We start from the raw sequence: 19180 nt of genomic DNA, 5'->3' as shown, positions 1-19180 counted from the left end.
ATTTTTTCTTGACATGGAGAATTATGATAATTGAGGTATCATCGACAAATAATTGAAGATTATTTCCATGATTCCAACCCTAATCATCCAAATTCTAAATAACAGGTAGAACAATGCCATTAATGATATGCATTTTATTTTTATTCAGTCATCAAATGTCTCACTTTCACCAGCATCATGCATAATGATTCCCACAGAAACATCACACGTTAGGCTTCATTATGTACAGCATTGTAATGTAATCATTGAGACAATACTACAACGCTGAACATTCCCTCGAGAAGGTCTGTAAATCTTGCAACACCGGTGAGTTGGCTTCGTTCTCTCCATGGTTAAACAAGAGCTGAATTTTAGATGGCCCATTTGACATAGGCAAAGCTCACCCAAATTTCTTCGTGAGTTCTAACATGGCAACTGAAATCACCCCTATCACTGCTTTGATGACTTCCTCCTCGAGCCTGAACAATGAAACCAGTCTCATGTTTGAGAACAGGGCAAATGAATGAGGCTATTAGTGCAGGAAATGGATCAAGATAAACCATGAAAGGAGATCTTCATGCTGACATCAACACATTTTTGATGTTTGATATAATCTGCCCTTTCTTTTTTTCCCTTTTCCTTTTCCTTTTCCTTTTTGAGTTCAGCTGTGTTGCATTGCAAAATCTGTAAACCAAAATTGTGGACTACTGTGCTGAGACTGCAGTTGGATGAATTGATAACCCTGCCACATCAACACATGATATTTCCTTGAAACACATCGAAACCTAAAATAAGGGCTTTGAAACACGCATGGGAAATGCTATGATATGCACCTCCTAAGTTCATCTCTTCATGGCCTAAGTTCATGTATTTCTCTTTTTTTCCTTTTTCTTTGATGAATAAAGCTTTAGATCTAGTGCTGGCAAATTAATAAATAAGCACTTTTAGTATCAAACCGACTTTTCCAGAGAACACCTGTTTTATGATGAACAATCTGAGCTATGAACACAGAATATATGACAAAAATTAATAAGCAAGAAGCCTTGCACCCACAAATTTGTGCGTATTGATCTAAATTTGCCAGAAGATGGCTAATGAAGTCTTTGTTCAATGAATTATAAAATTTTTTTCTAATGCAATAAGCAATTATTGTACAAGAAATAAGCCTTATAACTGTAATGTCCAAATTGAATGTATCTTTAAGAAAGAAACACAGAAAAGCACTAATCTTATCCAACAGATAACTGTTGAATATCCCTTTTAAGTGTATAGCTAGATATACGAAAGAAGGATGAAATACTATTCACATTGTCTCAAAAATATGAATTGGGTTAAAAGAAGAAAAATTGATTGAAAGTTACAACCTTAGGCCTTCAACAAGTAGGTTTTACAGTAGAGGATAAATTTTATCTTCATTTTGAAATAATAATGTTGTACTTTCCAAATTTTCTATATATATATATATATAATTTAGGAGCCACAGAGGATGAGTTGGTGCATAGGGCATGTAAGCTGGGGTTCGAACCTCTGCTATGCTATCCAGGACCCAAATAGAAGTGTGGGAATTGTAACAAGGCCCATGTTATCGAAGGGCACATAATGAAGTCAAGCATTCTTGTAGTTCAACTTATGAGGGATTCTACATTCATTTCACTTTACGATGAACAACTAAATAATGTATCATCAGGAGCTGAGTGCACCAAGTCAATCATGAACTTGACTGAGATTGTCATGCATAGTTTTTCTTCAGTTTTATCTTTAATATATGGATTATATGCACAAACTATACTAGAAGATGTTAGCTCTTGATGCAAAATATCGTTTATTGATAAACAAAATGGGGAATTAAGCAATGAAATCTCTTACTCCCCACCCAGTGAATACCTGGAGTATCTTTTTTTGCCCTATATGGATGACCCGATCCACGAGGACCATGACTGGGAATTGTTTGATCCTCTTTCTCCAAGGAAGAAGTGAAACATAATCAACTTGAATGATACAGAAATGGATCGAGCCATCTCTTTCTTTACCCAAGAAAAAGTATTTTTATTTTGCCTGTTGAATGCAAATATTGTGCAGGGTACTCTGCACAAGGAAGTTAGGGCACATTAGGAATCTTTAGATGTTGGATAGGTTGTTCCTCATTCTTCACTTTTGTCAGGATACTGGGTTTCTCTTATGGTAGATGGGTTTCACCAACCTTCAAGTGTGAAGCCATGTTACGTTCACTCATGGAGAAGTTGTCTGTGTTCTTGGCATTTCTATTGTTATTCCAGATCTCTTGTACTCCTTGTTCCTTATTTATTAGTGAATCTAATTGGTTTCCCATATTTCCTTCTCTCCATTTTTAGCTTTTCATGTGGAAGATTAGAGTTCATCCTTTTTTGTGGTTGTTCTTGCCACTACCATTTGCTTGATTTAACTAATGGTCTTCCTATGATTGTCAGTTAAGATCATATTGACATCAACGAAATATATGTTGGTCACGCTTGAGCATGATTATTTCTGTGAAATAATTATTTGACATACTGTGGCTATTGTTCTCCATCAAAGTTGTGGTTGCCAATACCTACTTTGGTTTCTTGTGCTTATAGAACTAAGAACTTTCAGCTTGCTGGATTTTCTTCAAATTTAATTTTAGTTTGAGGTAAACTTTCTTAGTCTAGGTCCTATTCTCGCTAGATTAAGATCAGAACAGATAAAAAACATCAAATAATTTTTAGACGAAACAGTTCAAACAATATAAATATAAGTTTTGCAGAAGAATAAAGAGAGACGAAATATCAATTACAGAATACATAATAGATCTGGGGACTTTTCTCACTACTTTCTGGCCTCTGATACTGATGAAAACACATCACTAAATAGTAATTCTCTACTTGACATGCAGCTTAATTTCAAAACAATATGTTTTATGCTGAATTATAACTTTCAAGATAACATGTTTAATGCTGAATTATTTTGCATGTTAATCATAACAGTTCATGACTCCACATTTTCTTTCTTTGGTTGCTTGTGATTTGAGTTTATTAGAATTTTAACTTATTTTTCTTTATAAAAAATAGATGGACCGGAAAGCATAGATGGATATGTGAGAACTGCTAAATCATCCAGAGAGTAACTTGAGGTTATTTTACTCATCCAATTCATCCTGTTTTTATAAAGCTTGATGTGATACTATTCAAATTGTGTTGATGTATTTGGACTTTTGTTAGCTGTCATTGACCAATAATAAGTCACAGACATTTAGGTTTTACGTACTGACAGTCTGACACAACCAAAACCAAAATAATTATCTTTCTTTTCCGGTTATTGTGATTTTGTATGCTGCACTTGTTCTCTAAAAGAAATAAGATCACGTTGATGCTGCTGCTGAGAAGGAACTAATTCAAATCAACAAACACTATGCAGTCCAATTACAAGTGGACCATTTCTGATAAAAAGGCAACATTGAAACATTACATATTTGGGCTACCATCTATAGAATTAGCTGCCAGTAGTGTTGGATCCATTCTTTGAACACACCAGATGTTAAACTGAAACAACTACAGCACTGCTATTTTACAACTCTCCCTAAGTGTTCTTTTCTTCATAATGCAAGATACTATTCACTATATATATTTCTTAATTGATAAGTCTCCTCGCATGCAAAATATTCATAATCTCTTTGAACACCATTCTATGAATTGGTTCAACTTGCTTCAACTATGATTATGTTGACACTCAGATGCAATAATTCCCTGTACTTTGCTTGACATGATATTTCTAATAAACCATTCGTTCAATTGCCATAACACACACATGACTTCACCGACTTAGATATGACTTTAAAGCCGATCTATGCACAGAAGATAGTATGCATGTGAAACTCATTTGGAGTTTTATTTAGTGAGATCCTCATCATGGGATTGATTACCAAGTTGTTTCTATGAAATTGATGTTGGTGTATTCCAATGCCCATCTTAATTCTGATCCTAGCAGCATATCATGTATGGGCCAATGTGTTAGATTTTAGAAGACATTGCAGTCGGAGCAATTTATATAACAATATCATGGAGAAAAAAATTGATTAGATGGTCATTTTGGAACCTCTAATTGATCTTTAACATCGCAAACATCTGTCTTCTTATAGTATTTAACATCATGACTCATGGATTCATGTGTCATACTTGCTTTGACTGGTAGCTCCTTCGGTTTAAATTTGTCATGTTAACATGATGTACTTTAAAAGGTGATTTATTACTATATTAAAGTTATCTTTTCACCATCGGTAAGTCACAGAAACAACTTCTCTACCTACAGATATAAGAATGGTTATATTGACTTTCTATAGGATCATAGAAGCAACATTTGTAGAGATAATATTGACTTTCCATAGAATCACAGAAGCAACGCAAGTAGAGATAACATTACGTACCTTAATCCTCTTCAGACTCATTGATGAAAGCCTCCAGCATTAAATCACTCATCACATTGGTTTGATCTTCGGAGGAATCTTTCTCCAATTCTGACAAGCTATTCTTGTTCAAACCAAACTTTTGCACGCCTCGTTGGTGGGCTCTCCCCCTTTGTAGCTTCCTTTTGCACGCGGGTGCACCAACCAGCAAACTCCACAACTAAGTATGAAGTAAATCTGTCACCGTAAGAGCCCACAGGAAAAACATCAAACACATGGCGTACCCCACAGCACCCCCTCCACTTTGGATCCTCTCTCTTTGTCATCTTCTCATTTATATCAGTAGCCATTTGCTCGAAAAGAAGTAAAATAAAAGAAATCAATCCTTATCTACTTGGGAGTGTGGTGGAAGCAAAGACTCCCTTCCGTTTCCTCCAACCAATCCTGCTGTCCATGATTCCTAGTGTAGCCACTGATCCCTCAAACTTGTTTTCCGGGTTTTAGGGCACTATTTGGGAGAATAATTCTGTTGCCATGTAACCCTCAGACATTTTTGGCACACAGACTGATACCACTAATTCTGCTATTCTTGTTCATAGTCCAAACACCATGTGAGATCAGTACCAAACAAGCTATATCTCCTGCAGCGCTGCAGTGATTCTTTGTGCCCACCACGCTCTGCACAATGAATGCCCGCCTACCTATTCCCACAATGCCAAGCAGCCAATGCAATTAGCACAGCTGGTATCCTACACTGTGTTCATCGTTGTGGATCTCTTGAAGACACACACACAAGTCATCAGCAGTGACAGTCTCCGTGCGAACCATCTCTCACTTTGCCGTCACATGGCCACATCCGAACCCAAACGCCATTGCCAGCGGCACATGATGCCCACTTTTGGGGAAAAAGGCGGCTCATCGATCGCCCTCACATCATCGGTACCAGCCGATCGTTCGAAAACGTTTCCGGTGTCCCCCGGGAATCCACTTCGAAAACACTTCCCTTTCTTAAAACATAATGTGAAATGACCAACTCACACCTACGTTTCGACACCGCACGTGGCCGCCCTGCAAAACATTGCGTGAGTTGCGGATCAGTGTTTTTTCCGGCGTTTGGGTCTCTTACTCGCTCTGTTACCATCTGCGGTAGTTGAGATAAGATGCGGGGCCCCTGGCGCTCCTCTCCGGATGTGGATGCAGGTAATCTTTTGTGTGGATGAAGTAGGATTCTGGTGTGCTATTACACGAAGGGCCAGTGATTTACCAGGCTGGAAAGCGCGTCGTGCCGGTCAACCACGACATCGATCGGTTGGAGTATCGTGGCACGGGCAGCGGGACCCACCTGATCGCAAGGTGCCTATTACGTCATCGCACGAGATCGAACGGTCCAAAGGGGTACGCTGACATGGGGCCCAACAAAACTTGAAATTTCGTGCAGATTGCAGAGGGGCCCAACGATCGCACGGTCCACAGTGCCCTACCGCAACAGATCGAGTGATCGAAGGAAAGCCGCTGAAGAAGGGGCAACCACGGGAGCGCGTAACGGCTCCTGGAAATGCTAACACGTGTGCGCTGCGGCCCTCTCCGGGCACAATTGCTCGGCAGCTCATCGCACTTGTCGGCTTAGCCCACGAATCACGAAGTTACGATTCTGCCCTACGTGGACGAACGCCGTGATGCTAGTGTGAGTGTGATGATACCTACATGATTGAGGGGAGTCAGCATCGTGCTCGAGCTTGACACCCTCCATGCAAACGTGTATCCATCGATGCACCATGTAAATGACATGCTCTTATGCTATCGATATTGTAGCCACATGGAATCAAATAAAGCTCACACATTATGCTATAGTTTTCCACTCAATTTGGTGCCTTGCTTTCAATATCCTAATTTGCTCAAAATAAAATTTATATTGGACTACGAGCTATTTACTTAGAGAAATTATTTTTTTTTTATAAAAGGTATAAAAAATAGTAGATTTTCAAGAGTAAAATAAATATTTAAAAATCAAATAAAATGAAAATATTTATAGGTAAAAGAAGAATGGCTCAAAATAATATCACATGAGGACAAGTTTGTCATTGGATCGGATCCGATTTTTGTCTCCCAACAAATCAAATCGGTCCACAATTTCCTTCTAATTGACTCTTTGTTCCACTTGGTTGGCCCTATGCAATACAATAGTGTGTATGCTTCGACGGCTCAAACCAAATCATGTGTCGGTCTCAATTAGATAGTAGCGCCACGTAACGGTTGATTTCTCGGTTGCGGCTACGTGTCGGTGTGGTAAATGAATTCTCCGTTACGGCGAGGAGAAGAATTCGAAGCTCAGTGGCTTTTTCGTAAATGCATCGACGTTCGGTGGCGAATGTGTCACCTACCTTTATTGTAATGTCGCGCTCGTACTTCTTTTTGGGCCTCTCTCTCTCTCTCGTCGCTTCTCTCTCTCGCTCGCTCGCTCTCTCTCTCTCGTCACACTGCGCGAGCGAACGAGTCGTTAGGGTTTCGCCGGCCGGATCTGGTAATCCCGTGCTCCTTGGTACTATGGGGTTGTGCGATCTCTTTCTCTTTCTTGTTGGAGTGCGCTTTCCGGGGTTTGATCGCGTTGTGATTGGGGATCGGACCCGTTTTGGCTAAAGATTCCATCTCGGGCTGCATTCTTGGCAGAATCGGGCAATGCGTTTCAGATCTCTGGTTTTGCTTTAGTTTCCTTGGTAGATATTGGGGCATTTCGGTTGGAACGTTTGCGGCTTGCGTAACTCGTGTGTTTTTAAGCTGGTTGAGCTTGTATCGGTTCCTGGTGACATAAAAAAAAGGGGGGTTTCTCGCTTATGCCCATTCCTCAGCTTGATGCGGGACTATATTGCGGGTAGATAAATCTTGTTCGTGAATTTGATTTCTTTTAACTGTCTGTATTTTGCTGCAAATTTGTGTACTTAAGGAGATCGGTAAACTTTGTTCTTCAAAGTTCGGAGCAGTGCTGCTTTTTTAGATGTTGGGTTGAGTACATTGCGTCTTATATGGTATAAAGATCGTAAATTTAGTTTAAAGTCGGTTTATTGAGAGCTTCTTTGAGAACTATACGTGTTTTGATACTTTGGTTGAGGAAAAGAAATTTGCTTGCCCTTCAAACGGATCAACTTTTTTACGTTTTGAGATACTGCTGATTTTAAACCTATCAATATTTGGTTTCTCTGTTCCTTTTCTTTTGTGATTTTAAAAAAAGTTTGTGGACGAGTTAATGGTCAATGTTCATGAAAAAATATAATTATGTTGGAACGAGACTTTTGTTCTCTGGAACGTGACTGATTTACTAGGCATGATATATAATTCTGTTTGCTAATTATGTCTTTTATTAGGTCTGAAGTTGCATTCTCTACCTGTTCAGATTGCTCTCCTAAAATAATTTCTGATATAAGGTTGTAGTTGGAAATTTCATTCAGCTTTGTCTACGATAACAGGTTTGAATGACAATAAATAGTTTGCAGCGGCAGCCATTTGATAATGCAAAATTCATAATATCATTATTGAGGTTTGTTCGTTAGTCATTTCAGTCCAGTCACTATAAAGTAATTAGCTTTGGCATGCTCTACGTTTCTGTTTGGCAAAATTTCTGCTTTATGCCACCCACCTTTTCTCTTAGCACTTATTTTGTTGTTGATAAATATTGTATGTATTAGAGCTGTTACATGGCTGGTAACTCTGTACATATGCAATGCAACTTTTGTAGCCGACACCATTAAATTTAGTGTGGCCTATTGTTGAGAGTGGGCAGGGGACTGCATATCTAGTTCCAATGCACTTACTAGCTGAATTTTAGTTTCTTTCAGAATATCAGGGAATAACCAAGGGCCACTTGTTCTTTGAGTGACAAAATAATGGAGGGGGAGATAGGTGTAGATGCATTGCTTGATTATGCAATCTTCCAGATTTCATCAACTCAAAACAGGTATATTTTGATCGACATGATGAACTAATGCCTTTGTTAATCTTCTATTTTTGTTGTTTTCTTCACCGTTGATAGACTTCTGAATTGGAATTCTGAATAAATAAAATTACAGCTTAGCTAGTTTGTTACTGTGTCGGAATGACATAATTCAGTCAGATTTTTGAACTTTTATTTATACAAGTAGTTGGTGAAAACCTCAACCGCCAGGAATAAACTAGTTATTCTAAAACCAGCTTGTATTTAGTTAGGAGACTGCATTTTCCTTTCTTTTCTTGATTGAGAATGTCCTTTTCAATATATATATATATAGCTTTGCATTTGTGCTGCAGTTACGAGGCTCTCATTTGTAATGATGGCAAAATCGAAAAATTAGCTTGTGGTCCTCTGGATCAGCTCACATTGCATTTACCACAAGTGAAGGGATTTCAGTCAAACTCATCTGGCAGTAGCTTTAAATTGGATTTGAGTAAAAGCTTCAAAGGTTCATCTTGGTTCACCAAGTTCACTTTAGCTAGGTATTTACATTGGAAAAGAAGTTATATGAATGATTATTATGCTCATAGGTACCATGATGTTTATCAAATTTTCATTCAGGTTTTTGCATATTGTTAACTACCCTGATGCAATAAGATCTGCCAATGCAATTTTAAATGAGATGTCCCAGTTGGAGGATACCAGAAGATTTCATCTCACGCACTATTCTAAGGTATAATGCTTGTCTACAAATCCAACAGAACCCTTTTGCTAAGGTCAGGTGCACTGAGGCATGCTTCTGTTCTTTCAGGATCACCCAGGCCATTCTGGAGGCATTACGTCAGGTATGTTCTAAGTGTTTTTTATAAAAAAATAAGATATTATAATAATTTTGTGTCACTTCTTCTAAGTTATGCCTTATCATAAACAGAATTTTGTTTTCTGCTTCATATGTAATTTAGTATATGAAATTTACTGTTAATTATCTTGACGAATTATGGCTTTGTGATCATTGTTTATTGTCAGATTATTTCAGCAATATGATTATCACATGTAAATGCTTCTTCCGAATAGAGAGGCTTGAGGCATGGATTGTACTCTAGGTCTCTTGCTGGAAACCTTTTTATTTAGTGCCTTATTATGACAATATATTCTACATAACTTGTAAATACCATTTGTGCATTCAACCGATGCCATGGGTATCTTGGTAAGAGTTATTGATTTAGCTGACAAGTGTAGCAAAAAATGGATGGAGTAAGCATACTTAAACTTTGTGTGTTGGAGCATGTGGTTATAAACTTATAATATCTGTTTGTTACCTTTGTACTTTACTTACCTATAGGGGGCATTGTACCAGAGTGAAAACGTAATTCAATATATGTCAACATGAATCTATTGGTGTTTGTTCTGATGCTATTTCATAGACCCGAGTGCCTATTTGAATTTGGTTGTGAATTTTGTAATGTTATTAAAGGAATGACTATTGTTTCACAATTTGACACAAATCATGTAATTGTTGCCCCAAATTATTGTAACCATGATGAGTAATATCAAGGCTTCATGTGCCAATAGAACCAATCTTTATTAATATATCCTCTGCGATAATATTAGTCCCTGTTTTGCAGGGATAGGTCCGAGTATGTTAATGCTCCCCAAATTTTCTATTGGTGGGACCCTTGTACGTTTGGTCATGACGTTTTTTGTCTCTTATTGAGTAGAGTTCTTTTACAAAGTAAAATAGATTGCTAGATGCAGTTGCAACTTTTTGTTCTCTGCCAGTCTCCTCTCCTCTCTCTCCCCCCCCCATCCCCCCCACCCTCCCGCCTGCCTACTGCCAAAGAAACTGTAGCGTTAGGATGCTATACCTCAAACTACAGTGATTGTATAGGTGAAACTAATAGTAGTGCTTTGGAGTTTGTACTGTGGTTGCAGGACTTAGCTTCTTACAATGTTGCGCAAGTCTTATACTTTAATGCCTTTTTAAGAAAATATGAATAATGATTCCACCTTATTGTACTGTTTGAAGAAATTGTGATAAACACATCCACTTAACAAAATTTGTTGTTTTGAAGAGGCAAAAGCTTTTCCCAATTCTGTGATGAATTTGAATTGATTGTTTCTTCTGTTTGTATGCCAACAATCTTCCAGTTGACCATTACCATGTTTTTGTTTATGTTCAGATTTTTTTTTGTAAGTATATACTATTTAAAGTGTGCATGAAACAGTTTGTATCTAACATGCTGATAAATTTTCATGAATTGAATATATCAGCTCTGGAGAACTTTTGCTTCTCTTTTCTTCAATTCTTCCAGCATTATTATACTTTGAAGTCATCTAAAATTCCAGTTTTCTCCATGCTGACAGGTGGCCACTTGAAAAATGTTGGATCAACACAAAATGTAACTTCTTTTTCTTTGCTTCTTTCCCTGTTTTTGCAGGGGATCATTTCTCATCTTTGTTTGATATTTCAATTTATAGGGTGGCACTAATGTATTTCCTTGCTGAATTATCTACAGATAAAAGTTGAGACAGGGTCATCAGATGTGACAAAGTATTTTCCGTCTCTTTCTGTCATCCATCACACATATATTTTGAAATAAGCTTAGCTTATCTAATTCGATGAATCGGCAGGAATGAATTGTTGCGAGCAATGGAATTAAGACTTACTGTCCTAAAAGAAGAGTTAGCGGCTTCTTTCAACCGAGCTGCAGGCGCTACTTTATCGGTCAAACAGATATCTGATCTAGCAGCATTTTCACAGCATTTTGAAGTGAGAGATTTGAGGTACCTTATCAAAGATTGACCACATAAAATTTTCTAATGTTCTGTGGACATAAACATGAAGTCTTGAATATCCTGATTGTTGGCAATATTATCTATTCTGATTTTTGTATTGTTCTGAAATACTGTGGCATAGGAACTGAGGCACTCTTAGATGGAGGATCAAATTAACTGTTTTACTGGTATCAAATGTCTGCAAAATTAGTTAATCTTTTGGAGTTTTTATCTTAATCTTATAATTTTATTTTAAATTTGGACCCTTTTCTTAAATTTCTTTTAGTTCATGCAAAGTTATCATGAAGCATGAACCTCACTAAAATGAGATGTGCTTAATATAATAAATTATGAAAATATGAAAATTAAAACAAATCAGGAAAAAATATTGTCTTGCCATTCAATAGTGTAAAAATAATCAAGGGACTAATTCAGGCTTATCAGCTACAAGGGAGGACAGTCAATTAGTTTCTAAGGGAACAAACTGCAGTAAAAGCATAATAAGTTTAGAAAACAGCATTTGCTTGAAGCAAAAAAGGAAAGGTGAAACAGAATAGAACAGGAAACTGCTAAATTCAACATTCATAATTACTTTGGATAAAAAAAAATTCATAATTACTGTTTAGAAAAAAGAAGTGAATAATATACAGAAGGAAGAAGAAAAGGGATGACAGTAAAAAGTAGAAGGGGAAGAGAAGCAGCAGAAAAGACACCTGCAGCGTCAAGGAAATCTGCAGCATAAAGAAAAAAAGGGAATAAGAAAACCAGCGGCAGCAGGTAGAAAACATCAGCAGCAGAAAGATAATTAGAAAAGACCAGTAGCAGCAATGGAAAATCATCAGCAGGAAAAGAAAAAAAGAAGGAAAGAAAGCAACAAGCAGAATGAACGTAAACAAGATGGGAGAAACAAGGAAGAAAATTTTCAGCACCAGGAGAAATGACAGAAAATGAAGTAGGCTGGGACATTTCTTCTCTTCTGCTGCTGATGTTCTCTGATTTGCTTGTCTTTGTTCCCGAGAAAACTAGATAAAAATGTCTTTTTCCTTTTTCTTAAGCCCTGAGTACTGGAATGGCCATTCTTCTTGCTTTCTTGGTTGTTTATGCTGTTTGAATTTGAATTTTCTGATATATAACAATCCGTTACTATCAAATACCAGAGATGCATCAGAGTTTTATCTGGGCGCACAAGTTCTTGCCAGTCTCATCTAACACCCACAGCCTTCTAGAGCTGATGGCTTAAAGTTTTTATATAATTTCATGTTTGCATCTATAATATATCTGTTCTAGTATATTCAAGAAGCATAAACTGCATTGTACTTTGGTTCCACTTTCTCCGTGCATCATTAGTGGCTTTGTTACTTCGAACATGTTTTTAGTTTGATTTGCAACTTAATTGAGGACTTGTTTGTTTATTGAGTTCAGGGACCCTTTATCAAAGTACTTATCATTGATCCAAGAAGATCAAGTGGTTGAATTGTCGGTTGAAAAAATGATCTCGGATGATACAAGGAAAGACTCTGAGGTTGTTGCAGAAGAGATACATCCCTCAAGTCCAGAGTCTGGTAAAGCAAAACCTCTTCACGTGGGCATCTCCCCAGCCAAAATTGCACAAGCTGAGCGGCAGAGCTCGATAGAAGGTGATTCTTCTGAGTCTAGTGATGAAGATCAGACAATTACTGAAAGAAGCCGACCTATTATGAGATCTGTGACCCCTAGAAGGTCTGCTTCTCCCATGCGACGAATACAAATAGGAAGGTCTGGGTCTCGCAGGTCTACCGCACTGACCATTAAGAGTCTCAGTTACTATCCTGCCAGGGAAAGGATTACATTAAACAGGGATGTTGATGATAATAACAGCGGAGATGAAGAGGCACATCAGCCAGTGAAGAAGCCTGAGAATACAGTGAGAAGGATGAGCGTCCAAGAGGCAATTAGTCTCTTTGAAAGCAAACAGAAAGATCAAAATTTGGATGTTCAGAAGAGGAGGGCTTCAGGAGAAGTCTCTCTGAGTACCAACAAAGTTGTGTTAAGGAGATGGAGTTCTGGTATGAGTGATTCTCTGACTTGTTCTCAGGAAAATGCTTCTGAGGATGTGTCTCCGAATAACCATGCCGATTTGGTTCCTGAGGCAGGAGACAATATAGCGACTGATGTGATGGTTGAGTCTAATATTTCTCCAGGCAATTTAAATGCAACTGCATCTGAAACTGCTCAGATCACTGAATCATCAGAGACGGAGATAATGATATCCCCTTCAAAGGATAGTCCTGCTGAGTTAGTAACATCCCAAGCTGAAGAAGTGGATGATAAAGCGACTATGTCAGCTGAGTGGAGTAGGCAGAAAGAAGAGGAACTTAATCAAATGTTGATGAAGATGATGGAGAGCAGGACTGGCAAATACCGAGGCACTAAATCTGGTTCTAGTGGATCTCTGTCTACCTCAAATGAGCAGAGAGGTGGTTTTTATAGTCAGTATAAGGAGAAAAGGGATGAGAAACTTCGAGCAGGAAATGTCAAGAAACATTCGTCGATGGAAGCACAACTTAAGGTGTTGCAGGAAACCCTGAAACCAAGCAAAGCAGAAGCTGCCTCAAAATCTGGAGTTGCTATCAAAAAGCTTGACTCACCCAGCAATTCTCAGCGTCCCCGAAGAAATTCGTCTCCACCGGTGTTACACAAGAATGAAGTTTCAAAAACAGCAGCACCCAGAAAAGCTTCACCGAAATCATCACCAGTGCCAACTACACGTGGTTCATGGTCATCAGGACCATTGCAAAAGGCAAGCGGAAACCAACCAGCTAAAAGTTCTCCCAGAGTGTCTTCTGCTAATAACACATTGAGCCGCCGGAAGTTCCAGTCTACTTCTCCAACTTCACCTAGCCCCAAAACCGAAAGGCCATTGCGTCAACCTAAAGGTAAGCCAGAAGCCAAAACTGATGCTAAGCCAACTATAAAAAGCCAAGGAGAAAAGAAGCCGAAAACGACAACAAATACCAACAAATCTGTGAAAACCAAAGCTCAATCAGCTTCTGGAGATGATTCAGGTTCAGCAGCGGCAAAGCCAAGTTTTTACAATAAAGTTACAAAGAAGAGTAGTGTTGTTCCTTTGGAGGCCAAACCCTTTTTGAAAAAAGGTACTGGGATTGGGTCTGGTGTTGGTCCTGTGATAAACAAGACTAGAGTTACTCAGTCTGACAATTCATCAAAGAAAAGTGACAGTACTAGTCAAGCTGAAGAAAAGGAGCCCGCTCCTGAGACAATTGAAACTACTGCTAAGGTATTGGAGGTTGATCTTGCTCAACAAGCAAATGATGTTGATGCAAATTTAGTTACTTCACTAGATAATGATTTAAATCTTGAAAAAACAGAAAATATGGATCAAAGTTTAGCAGAAGTTGATGATGGGCTCAAGAACTCTGTAGAACTTCCTGTTGCTGAGATTCAACCTGATGAGGATATAAGCATATCCTCAGCTGCATGGGTGGAAGTAGAACATCAGGAAGTTTCCGCTGCATATGAAACTGGCCTGTCCAAAGTCTCTGTCTCCACCGCACTTGAACCACCGCTCCTATCAAGTCCACGTGTCCGACATTCATTATCCCAAATGCTTCAAGCAGACAACAATGAACCAGATATCATCGAGTGGGGAAATGCCGAAAACCCTCCTGCACTGATCTATCACAAAGATGCTCCCAAGGGATTGAAGAGGCTTTTAAAGTTTGCTCGTAAGAGCAAGGGAGAGGCAAATGTGACTGGCTGGGCTAGCCCATCAGTCTTCTCAGAAGGAGAGGATGACACAGAAGATTCCAAAGCTGCTAATAAGAACTTAGATCAATCGAGAAAAACTGCCCTTCAAGCCAGGAAATCCATGCTTGGTGAAGGTTTGCATGATGGAAGTTCGAGCAAGAGGACAATGGAGTACCATGGAGTTCACAATGCCTTGGCAGGTACAAAAACAATAATAACTCTAATTCTCAGGACACTTACCTTCCATTCTACTTGGCTTCTCCAGAAAGTTAAACATATGGTATTAATAAGGTTTGGCATATCAATTTATTCTCCAAGATTCTAGACATGTCAAAGAGTTGGGAACAAAATTAAGTACGCAGCACTACAGCATTGATACTGTCATGTGGTAGTTTTAACTCATTTAAACATTAATCAGTGGAAGAAACCATATACTTCAATTCAAAATCTTTAGGCTTCATTCTTGGTCGGCAGCAACCAATAAGCAAGTATTTAAGCTATTTTGTTATGACATGTTTGATTAGTCTGGTTGCTTAGTGTTTTTTATTTATCTGGTGATTGGGTACTAAGTCTAATGATGAATGCTTACAAAGTAGTTATATTGGATGATCTAAGACGGTCAAATGAATTTTTTGCCTAATCAAAGTGCAATCGTGTGGTACTGTGCTATGTCTTTGTGGACCCTTGTGCTGTTCAAGTAAACAATATCAATCTCTCCTTTTCAGGTTCTGAAAAATTTCAAAAAGGTCAAGTTTCATCAACAACCACCTCAACTAAAGGTAATTCTTAATGCAGTAGATCTCTGTCGGTCATGTATTTCTAGATCAATATTTCATGCAGTTTCTTTCTGTAATGCGCTCTTCCCAATATTTGCTTCCACGTCTACTTTCAGCAGCTAGGTCATTCTTCTCTCTCTCAACATTTAGGAGCAGCAAATCGAATGAGACGAAACCTCGATAGTCTGCGGAGCCACAAGTCATAGTGCAGATATGTTCCTTCAACTAGCTCCTGTAGGTGTCTTACCTTGGCCAGGTATAGAGAAGCCAGCACTGGTTCGAGGAAATGTATGCTCCCCCACTTCTTTGATAATGGGAGAGCCATCGTGTGTTTTTGTTCGTTCTTTTTGTTGTCTATGTAATATCATGATCGCAAGAACAATTTTATCACAGTATAAACTTGATTTCATGTGAGGTGAGCATTGGTACGATCAGAATTGATGTGACTAATGTAATGAATGACATGCTGCAATGAAGTCTATCGTTTATATCTGCCTGTCCATCTCTTAATGATGAAAGAACACCCAAGTTCTTTGGTGCTTTGGTGATTGCAATTAACTTTCCTTTGAACACATTATTCTCATGAAACATGATTGCAGTAATACATTTTAATAGGATCAGAATTTTTTTTTTTTTGTTCCAGGCTTATATACGCTTGTTGACCTATTTATGGTTTGGAATGAGTTATAATGCTGGAGTAATTATTTGGATTTTGAGAGGGTGAAATTTGTGAGTACTCTTCCCGTTGTCATTCTAAATAATTTACTGTAATTTTATAGCTGAAACAAAATTAGCCATCAAACACTAGAGATCATCATTGATTTACCAGATTTGCAAGTCTCATTCATAGTTTGGGTCGGACTGACATGTGGATTGGCATAGATTCTAATTAGTTTCCAGATTTATTCCATCGACAATTTAGGACAGCAAAAGTTTAATTTTCGGTACAGTTGGCAATCAAAGAATTGGTTTCCGAATGGAGATCGAGAAAAAGCCAGCGACTGGAACAAGATTAGCATCTTGTGCATCAACCCTGAAGACAACTCTTCTTCCTAAGTTGCTACAGATGTTTGTGCGCCAGTACGTTCATGTCCTTCATCTCAAGCCAGAGGCTAAGTATGTTCGATCAAAATCAGATTGCTTGCTTTTCTTGCGCTCCCGTCATGGAAAGTGCTAAGCAGTCGTTCCGTTCATGAGCAACAGCATAAAAGAGTGACTTGCAATAAAGACTTCTGCCGGGTTTCCAACAAGAGCAAATAACCATGAAAGTTCCATCAAGATTCCCAATCACTATGTTCTGTTTCAGAGATTTAAGAGAATAATATTGATATCGGCATCATATTTTAGTTTATTTATGATATCAATCGAAACAAACAAACTATGTTTTAGGTGAAGACACCAAAATCTTGAAGCACGGTGTAATTAGCCATCAAAATCTTCATCTTCGTCTTCATCTCATCTCATGTCATCAAAAGTATATACACTTCCCCCTTTTTTTTTCTTGCAGTTTTTTGTTACAATTTCCATGAGATGGATGGGCAGGGGAGACTAACAAGCTCATACGAACACAAGCTCGATACGACCTTTCAACCTCTAAGCAGTGACCCTCTGGATCCAAACATCTGCTCCAGGAGTATCACCATGGCCATCGCGAATGCTGCATCGAGCTCTGGCTCCACCACCAGGCGGAAGACATCGAGGCCAAGGGATATGCCTTGAGCAGACTCCTTTTTCTGGATCTCTGCCAGTTGCCGTCGCCTGCTGTCGTAGATGGCACAGCACCGCCGTGAGTAGGAGCCCTCGGCGTCGTAGGCAAGGCGCGACTCGGTGCCCGACGCGCACGGGGTCACTCGCGCCAGTCCCTTCGAGTGCAGGAGGCCCGTGTGCTTCTTCTTGACCGCAAACCTGGGGTTGATAGCCTCCTCGCCATCATAGATTCGCCAGTGCTCTCCCAGACTCAGCTTCTGCATGTTTTCAGAGAGTTTAATTCACCATTATTAACGAGCTCATGATTCTTATATGGATATCTTCCGCATCATCTCTGTTCCTTAGCTTTTCTTTTGTTCAGGCAAAACAAGCTCGATTGAGTTGAAAGAGACTTCTACGGTTTGCTCTAAACTCGGTTCATTGATCTTGATTCATTTTAAATCTGTAGTTTCAGCATGGGATTTCATTTGCTGTAGACAGTCACGCATCGAACTCATAAATCTTTTGGAGATCACAGTTAGATTGGTCAGTGTCGGGAAACAAATTTGGCCACATCAAAGATGTGTGTGTTTGACTGATTGAGTTTATGTGGTCTTCGTCTATAAATAAATTGGTTATATTCATCAGCCATCCTCCTATCTATCCTCGAGCGATTTTACAAACATTTTCTTGCGTGTAAAAACAAATCAAAGTAGTCTTACAAACGATAGAAGTCAGACAAAAAGTACTATTCTTCAGATTTCATTTTTAGGAACAAGGAATGGGGTCTAAGGATTGCATTTTGTAATGATGCTCATGGCTTTAGAACATGTAATTTGACTCGAGACGATCGAAACATTTCTCCACTAAACAAAAGCAAACAAGTTGAGGTAGGAAGCTCAAATTCTTGATCGACCTATGAGCTCGCTCATCTTATTCCGATTTCTCTTTCATAAAGATCAAAATTTTCACTACTTGGTGTTCCAAATAACGCAAAGCAGAACAAAAAAGAACAGAGATTATTAATAAAACCAATCCAAATATGCAAGCTTTTCGATCGAACATCACGCTTTGAGACCCGAAGTTGTAATTTTGCGTGCCGAAAGAAAGGATAAGAGACAGTATCGCAATTCAAGAACTCGGAAACCCTAGAAAACGCATAACAGGAAACCGTTTCAGATCCAAAGATTAGGCTTGGGGGGGGCGGGGTTGGGTACCTTTCGCCGGATGGTGAGCAGCGGCTTCCCGGTGGCGTCCATGAGAACGATGCAATCCCTACTCACTGAGGAGTAGTTGTCCACCCGGAACACCAAGTGCCCCTTGGAGTCGAACACCGTGAACCCATTCCCGTTGAAGAGAAGCGACTTCCGCCACACCGTCAGCACCGTCGCCTCCGCTGCTGCCCTCCCTCCGCCGGCGCGGGGCGATTCAGGCCTGGGCGGCTCCTCCACCGCCGTGGCGTGGGGGTGGACCTTCGTCATGTCCACCGGAGTCCGATCTCAGTCGAGGTGGAAGAGACGACCGTGCGAGCTGCTTTTGGTGGTGCCTAACCGTCGCCGGTATTTATATCCCCGCATGGACGAAAATGCCCCTACGACGAAGTGGGAATGACGCGGAGGCACGTGCGGATGACGTCATCGTCAATCCTAGTATCATTGTGTATTAGAATTCCAGTAGTAATAGTAAGTGGCTCAGAAGAACCACTGACAACTACTGAGCACTTCATTAGCATACATAACTACTGATGTCTATGCAAAGCTAATTTGGGAAAAAGGAAAGAAATTAGTGAAATTTAAGGGGAAAAATTACTGGTAAACATCAATTGTATGAGTTAAATACTAATTAACATTAATCACTATTATCATTCCCGAATTTATAAAGGCTAATTGAATCTATCAT

The 19180-nt window shown here is 39.1% G+C and overlaps 2 protein-coding genes and 1 long non-coding RNA gene across 14 annotated transcripts; 1 reads left to right on the top strand and 2 right to left on the bottom strand.

The window, feature by feature from the left end:
- Positions 1 to 106: 106 nt before the first annotated feature.
- Positions 107 to 5278, bottom strand: LOC135636838 (uncharacterized). Its single transcript, XR_010496065.1, has 2 exons — positions 4397 to 5278; positions 107 to 721 (listed from the first exon to the last, which is right to left on the bottom strand). It is a non-coding gene; the product is annotated as an uncharacterized LOC135636838 (long non-coding RNA).
- A 1511-nt stretch (positions 5279 to 6789) lies between these two features.
- LOC135582742 (COP1-interacting protein 7-like) lies at positions 6790 to 16087 on the top strand. 12 transcript variants are annotated; one of them, XM_065121489.1, is made up of 11 exons: positions 6790 to 6896; positions 8206 to 8324; positions 8654 to 8839; positions 8919 to 9030; positions 9109 to 9142; positions 10662 to 10696; positions 10814 to 10848; positions 10929 to 11081; positions 12495 to 15019; positions 15545 to 15598; positions 15712 to 16087. In XM_065121489.1, exons 2-11 carry the CDS (start codon positions 8254 to 8256, stop codon positions 15777 to 15779), a joined length of 3273 nt encoding a protein of 1090 aa, XP_064977561.1. In that variant the 5' UTR covers positions 6790 to 6896; positions 8206 to 8253; the 3' UTR covers positions 15780 to 16087. The 12 variants fall into 12 exon arrangements, with proteins under 12 accessions (XP_064977561.1, XP_064977582.1, XP_064977553.1 ...); XM_065121510.1 differs by having other exon boundaries at positions 8635 to 8839; XM_065121481.1 differs by having other exon boundaries at positions 6802 to 6896; positions 8196 to 8324.
- A 912-nt stretch (positions 16088 to 16999) lies between these two features.
- Positions 17000 to 18828, bottom strand: LOC103977774 (protein LURP-one-related 8). Its single transcript, XM_009393382.3, has 2 exons — positions 18499 to 18828; positions 17000 to 17559 (listed from the first exon to the last, which is right to left on the bottom strand). The coding sequence occupies exons 1-2, from the start codon at positions 18760 to 18762 to the stop codon at positions 17182 to 17184; spliced, it is 642 nt and encodes a 213-aa protein (XP_009391657.2). The 5' UTR covers positions 18763 to 18828; the 3' UTR covers positions 17000 to 17181.
- Positions 18829 to 19180: the final 352 nt, after the last annotated feature.

This window comes from Musa acuminata, chromosome BXJ1-3 (genome assembly GCF_036884655.1).
Source record: "Musa acuminata AAA Group cultivar baxijiao chromosome BXJ1-3, Cavendish_Baxijiao_AAA, whole genome shotgun sequence".
NCBI lineage: Eukaryota > Viridiplantae > Streptophyta > Magnoliopsida > Zingiberales > Musaceae > Musa > Musa acuminata.
Note: the sequence above shows the minus strand (reverse complement) of the source record. Positions and strands in the feature narration are given on the sequence as shown.

Coding starts and splice junctions, on each gene's coding strand:
- LOC103977774 (XM_009393382.3), bottom strand. CDS start 18,762: ATGACGAAGGTCCACCCCCACGCCACGGCGGTGGAGGAGCCGCCCAGG. Junction 17,560..18,498: donor TGCTCACCATCCGGCGAAAG/GTACCCAACCCC, acceptor GAAAACATGCAG/AAGCTGAGTCTGGGAGAGCA.
- LOC135582742 (XM_065121489.1), top strand. CDS start 8,254: ATGGAGGGGGAGATAGGTGTAGATGCATTGCTTGATTATGCAATCTTC. Junction 9,031..9,108: donor ATCTCACGCACTATTCTAAG/GTATAATGCTTG, acceptor CTGTTCTTTCAG/GATCACCCAGGCCATTCTGG. Junction 15,020..15,544: donor AGTTCACAATGCCTTGGCAG/GTACAAAAACAA, acceptor TCTCCTTTTCAG/GTTCTGAAAAATTTCAAAAA.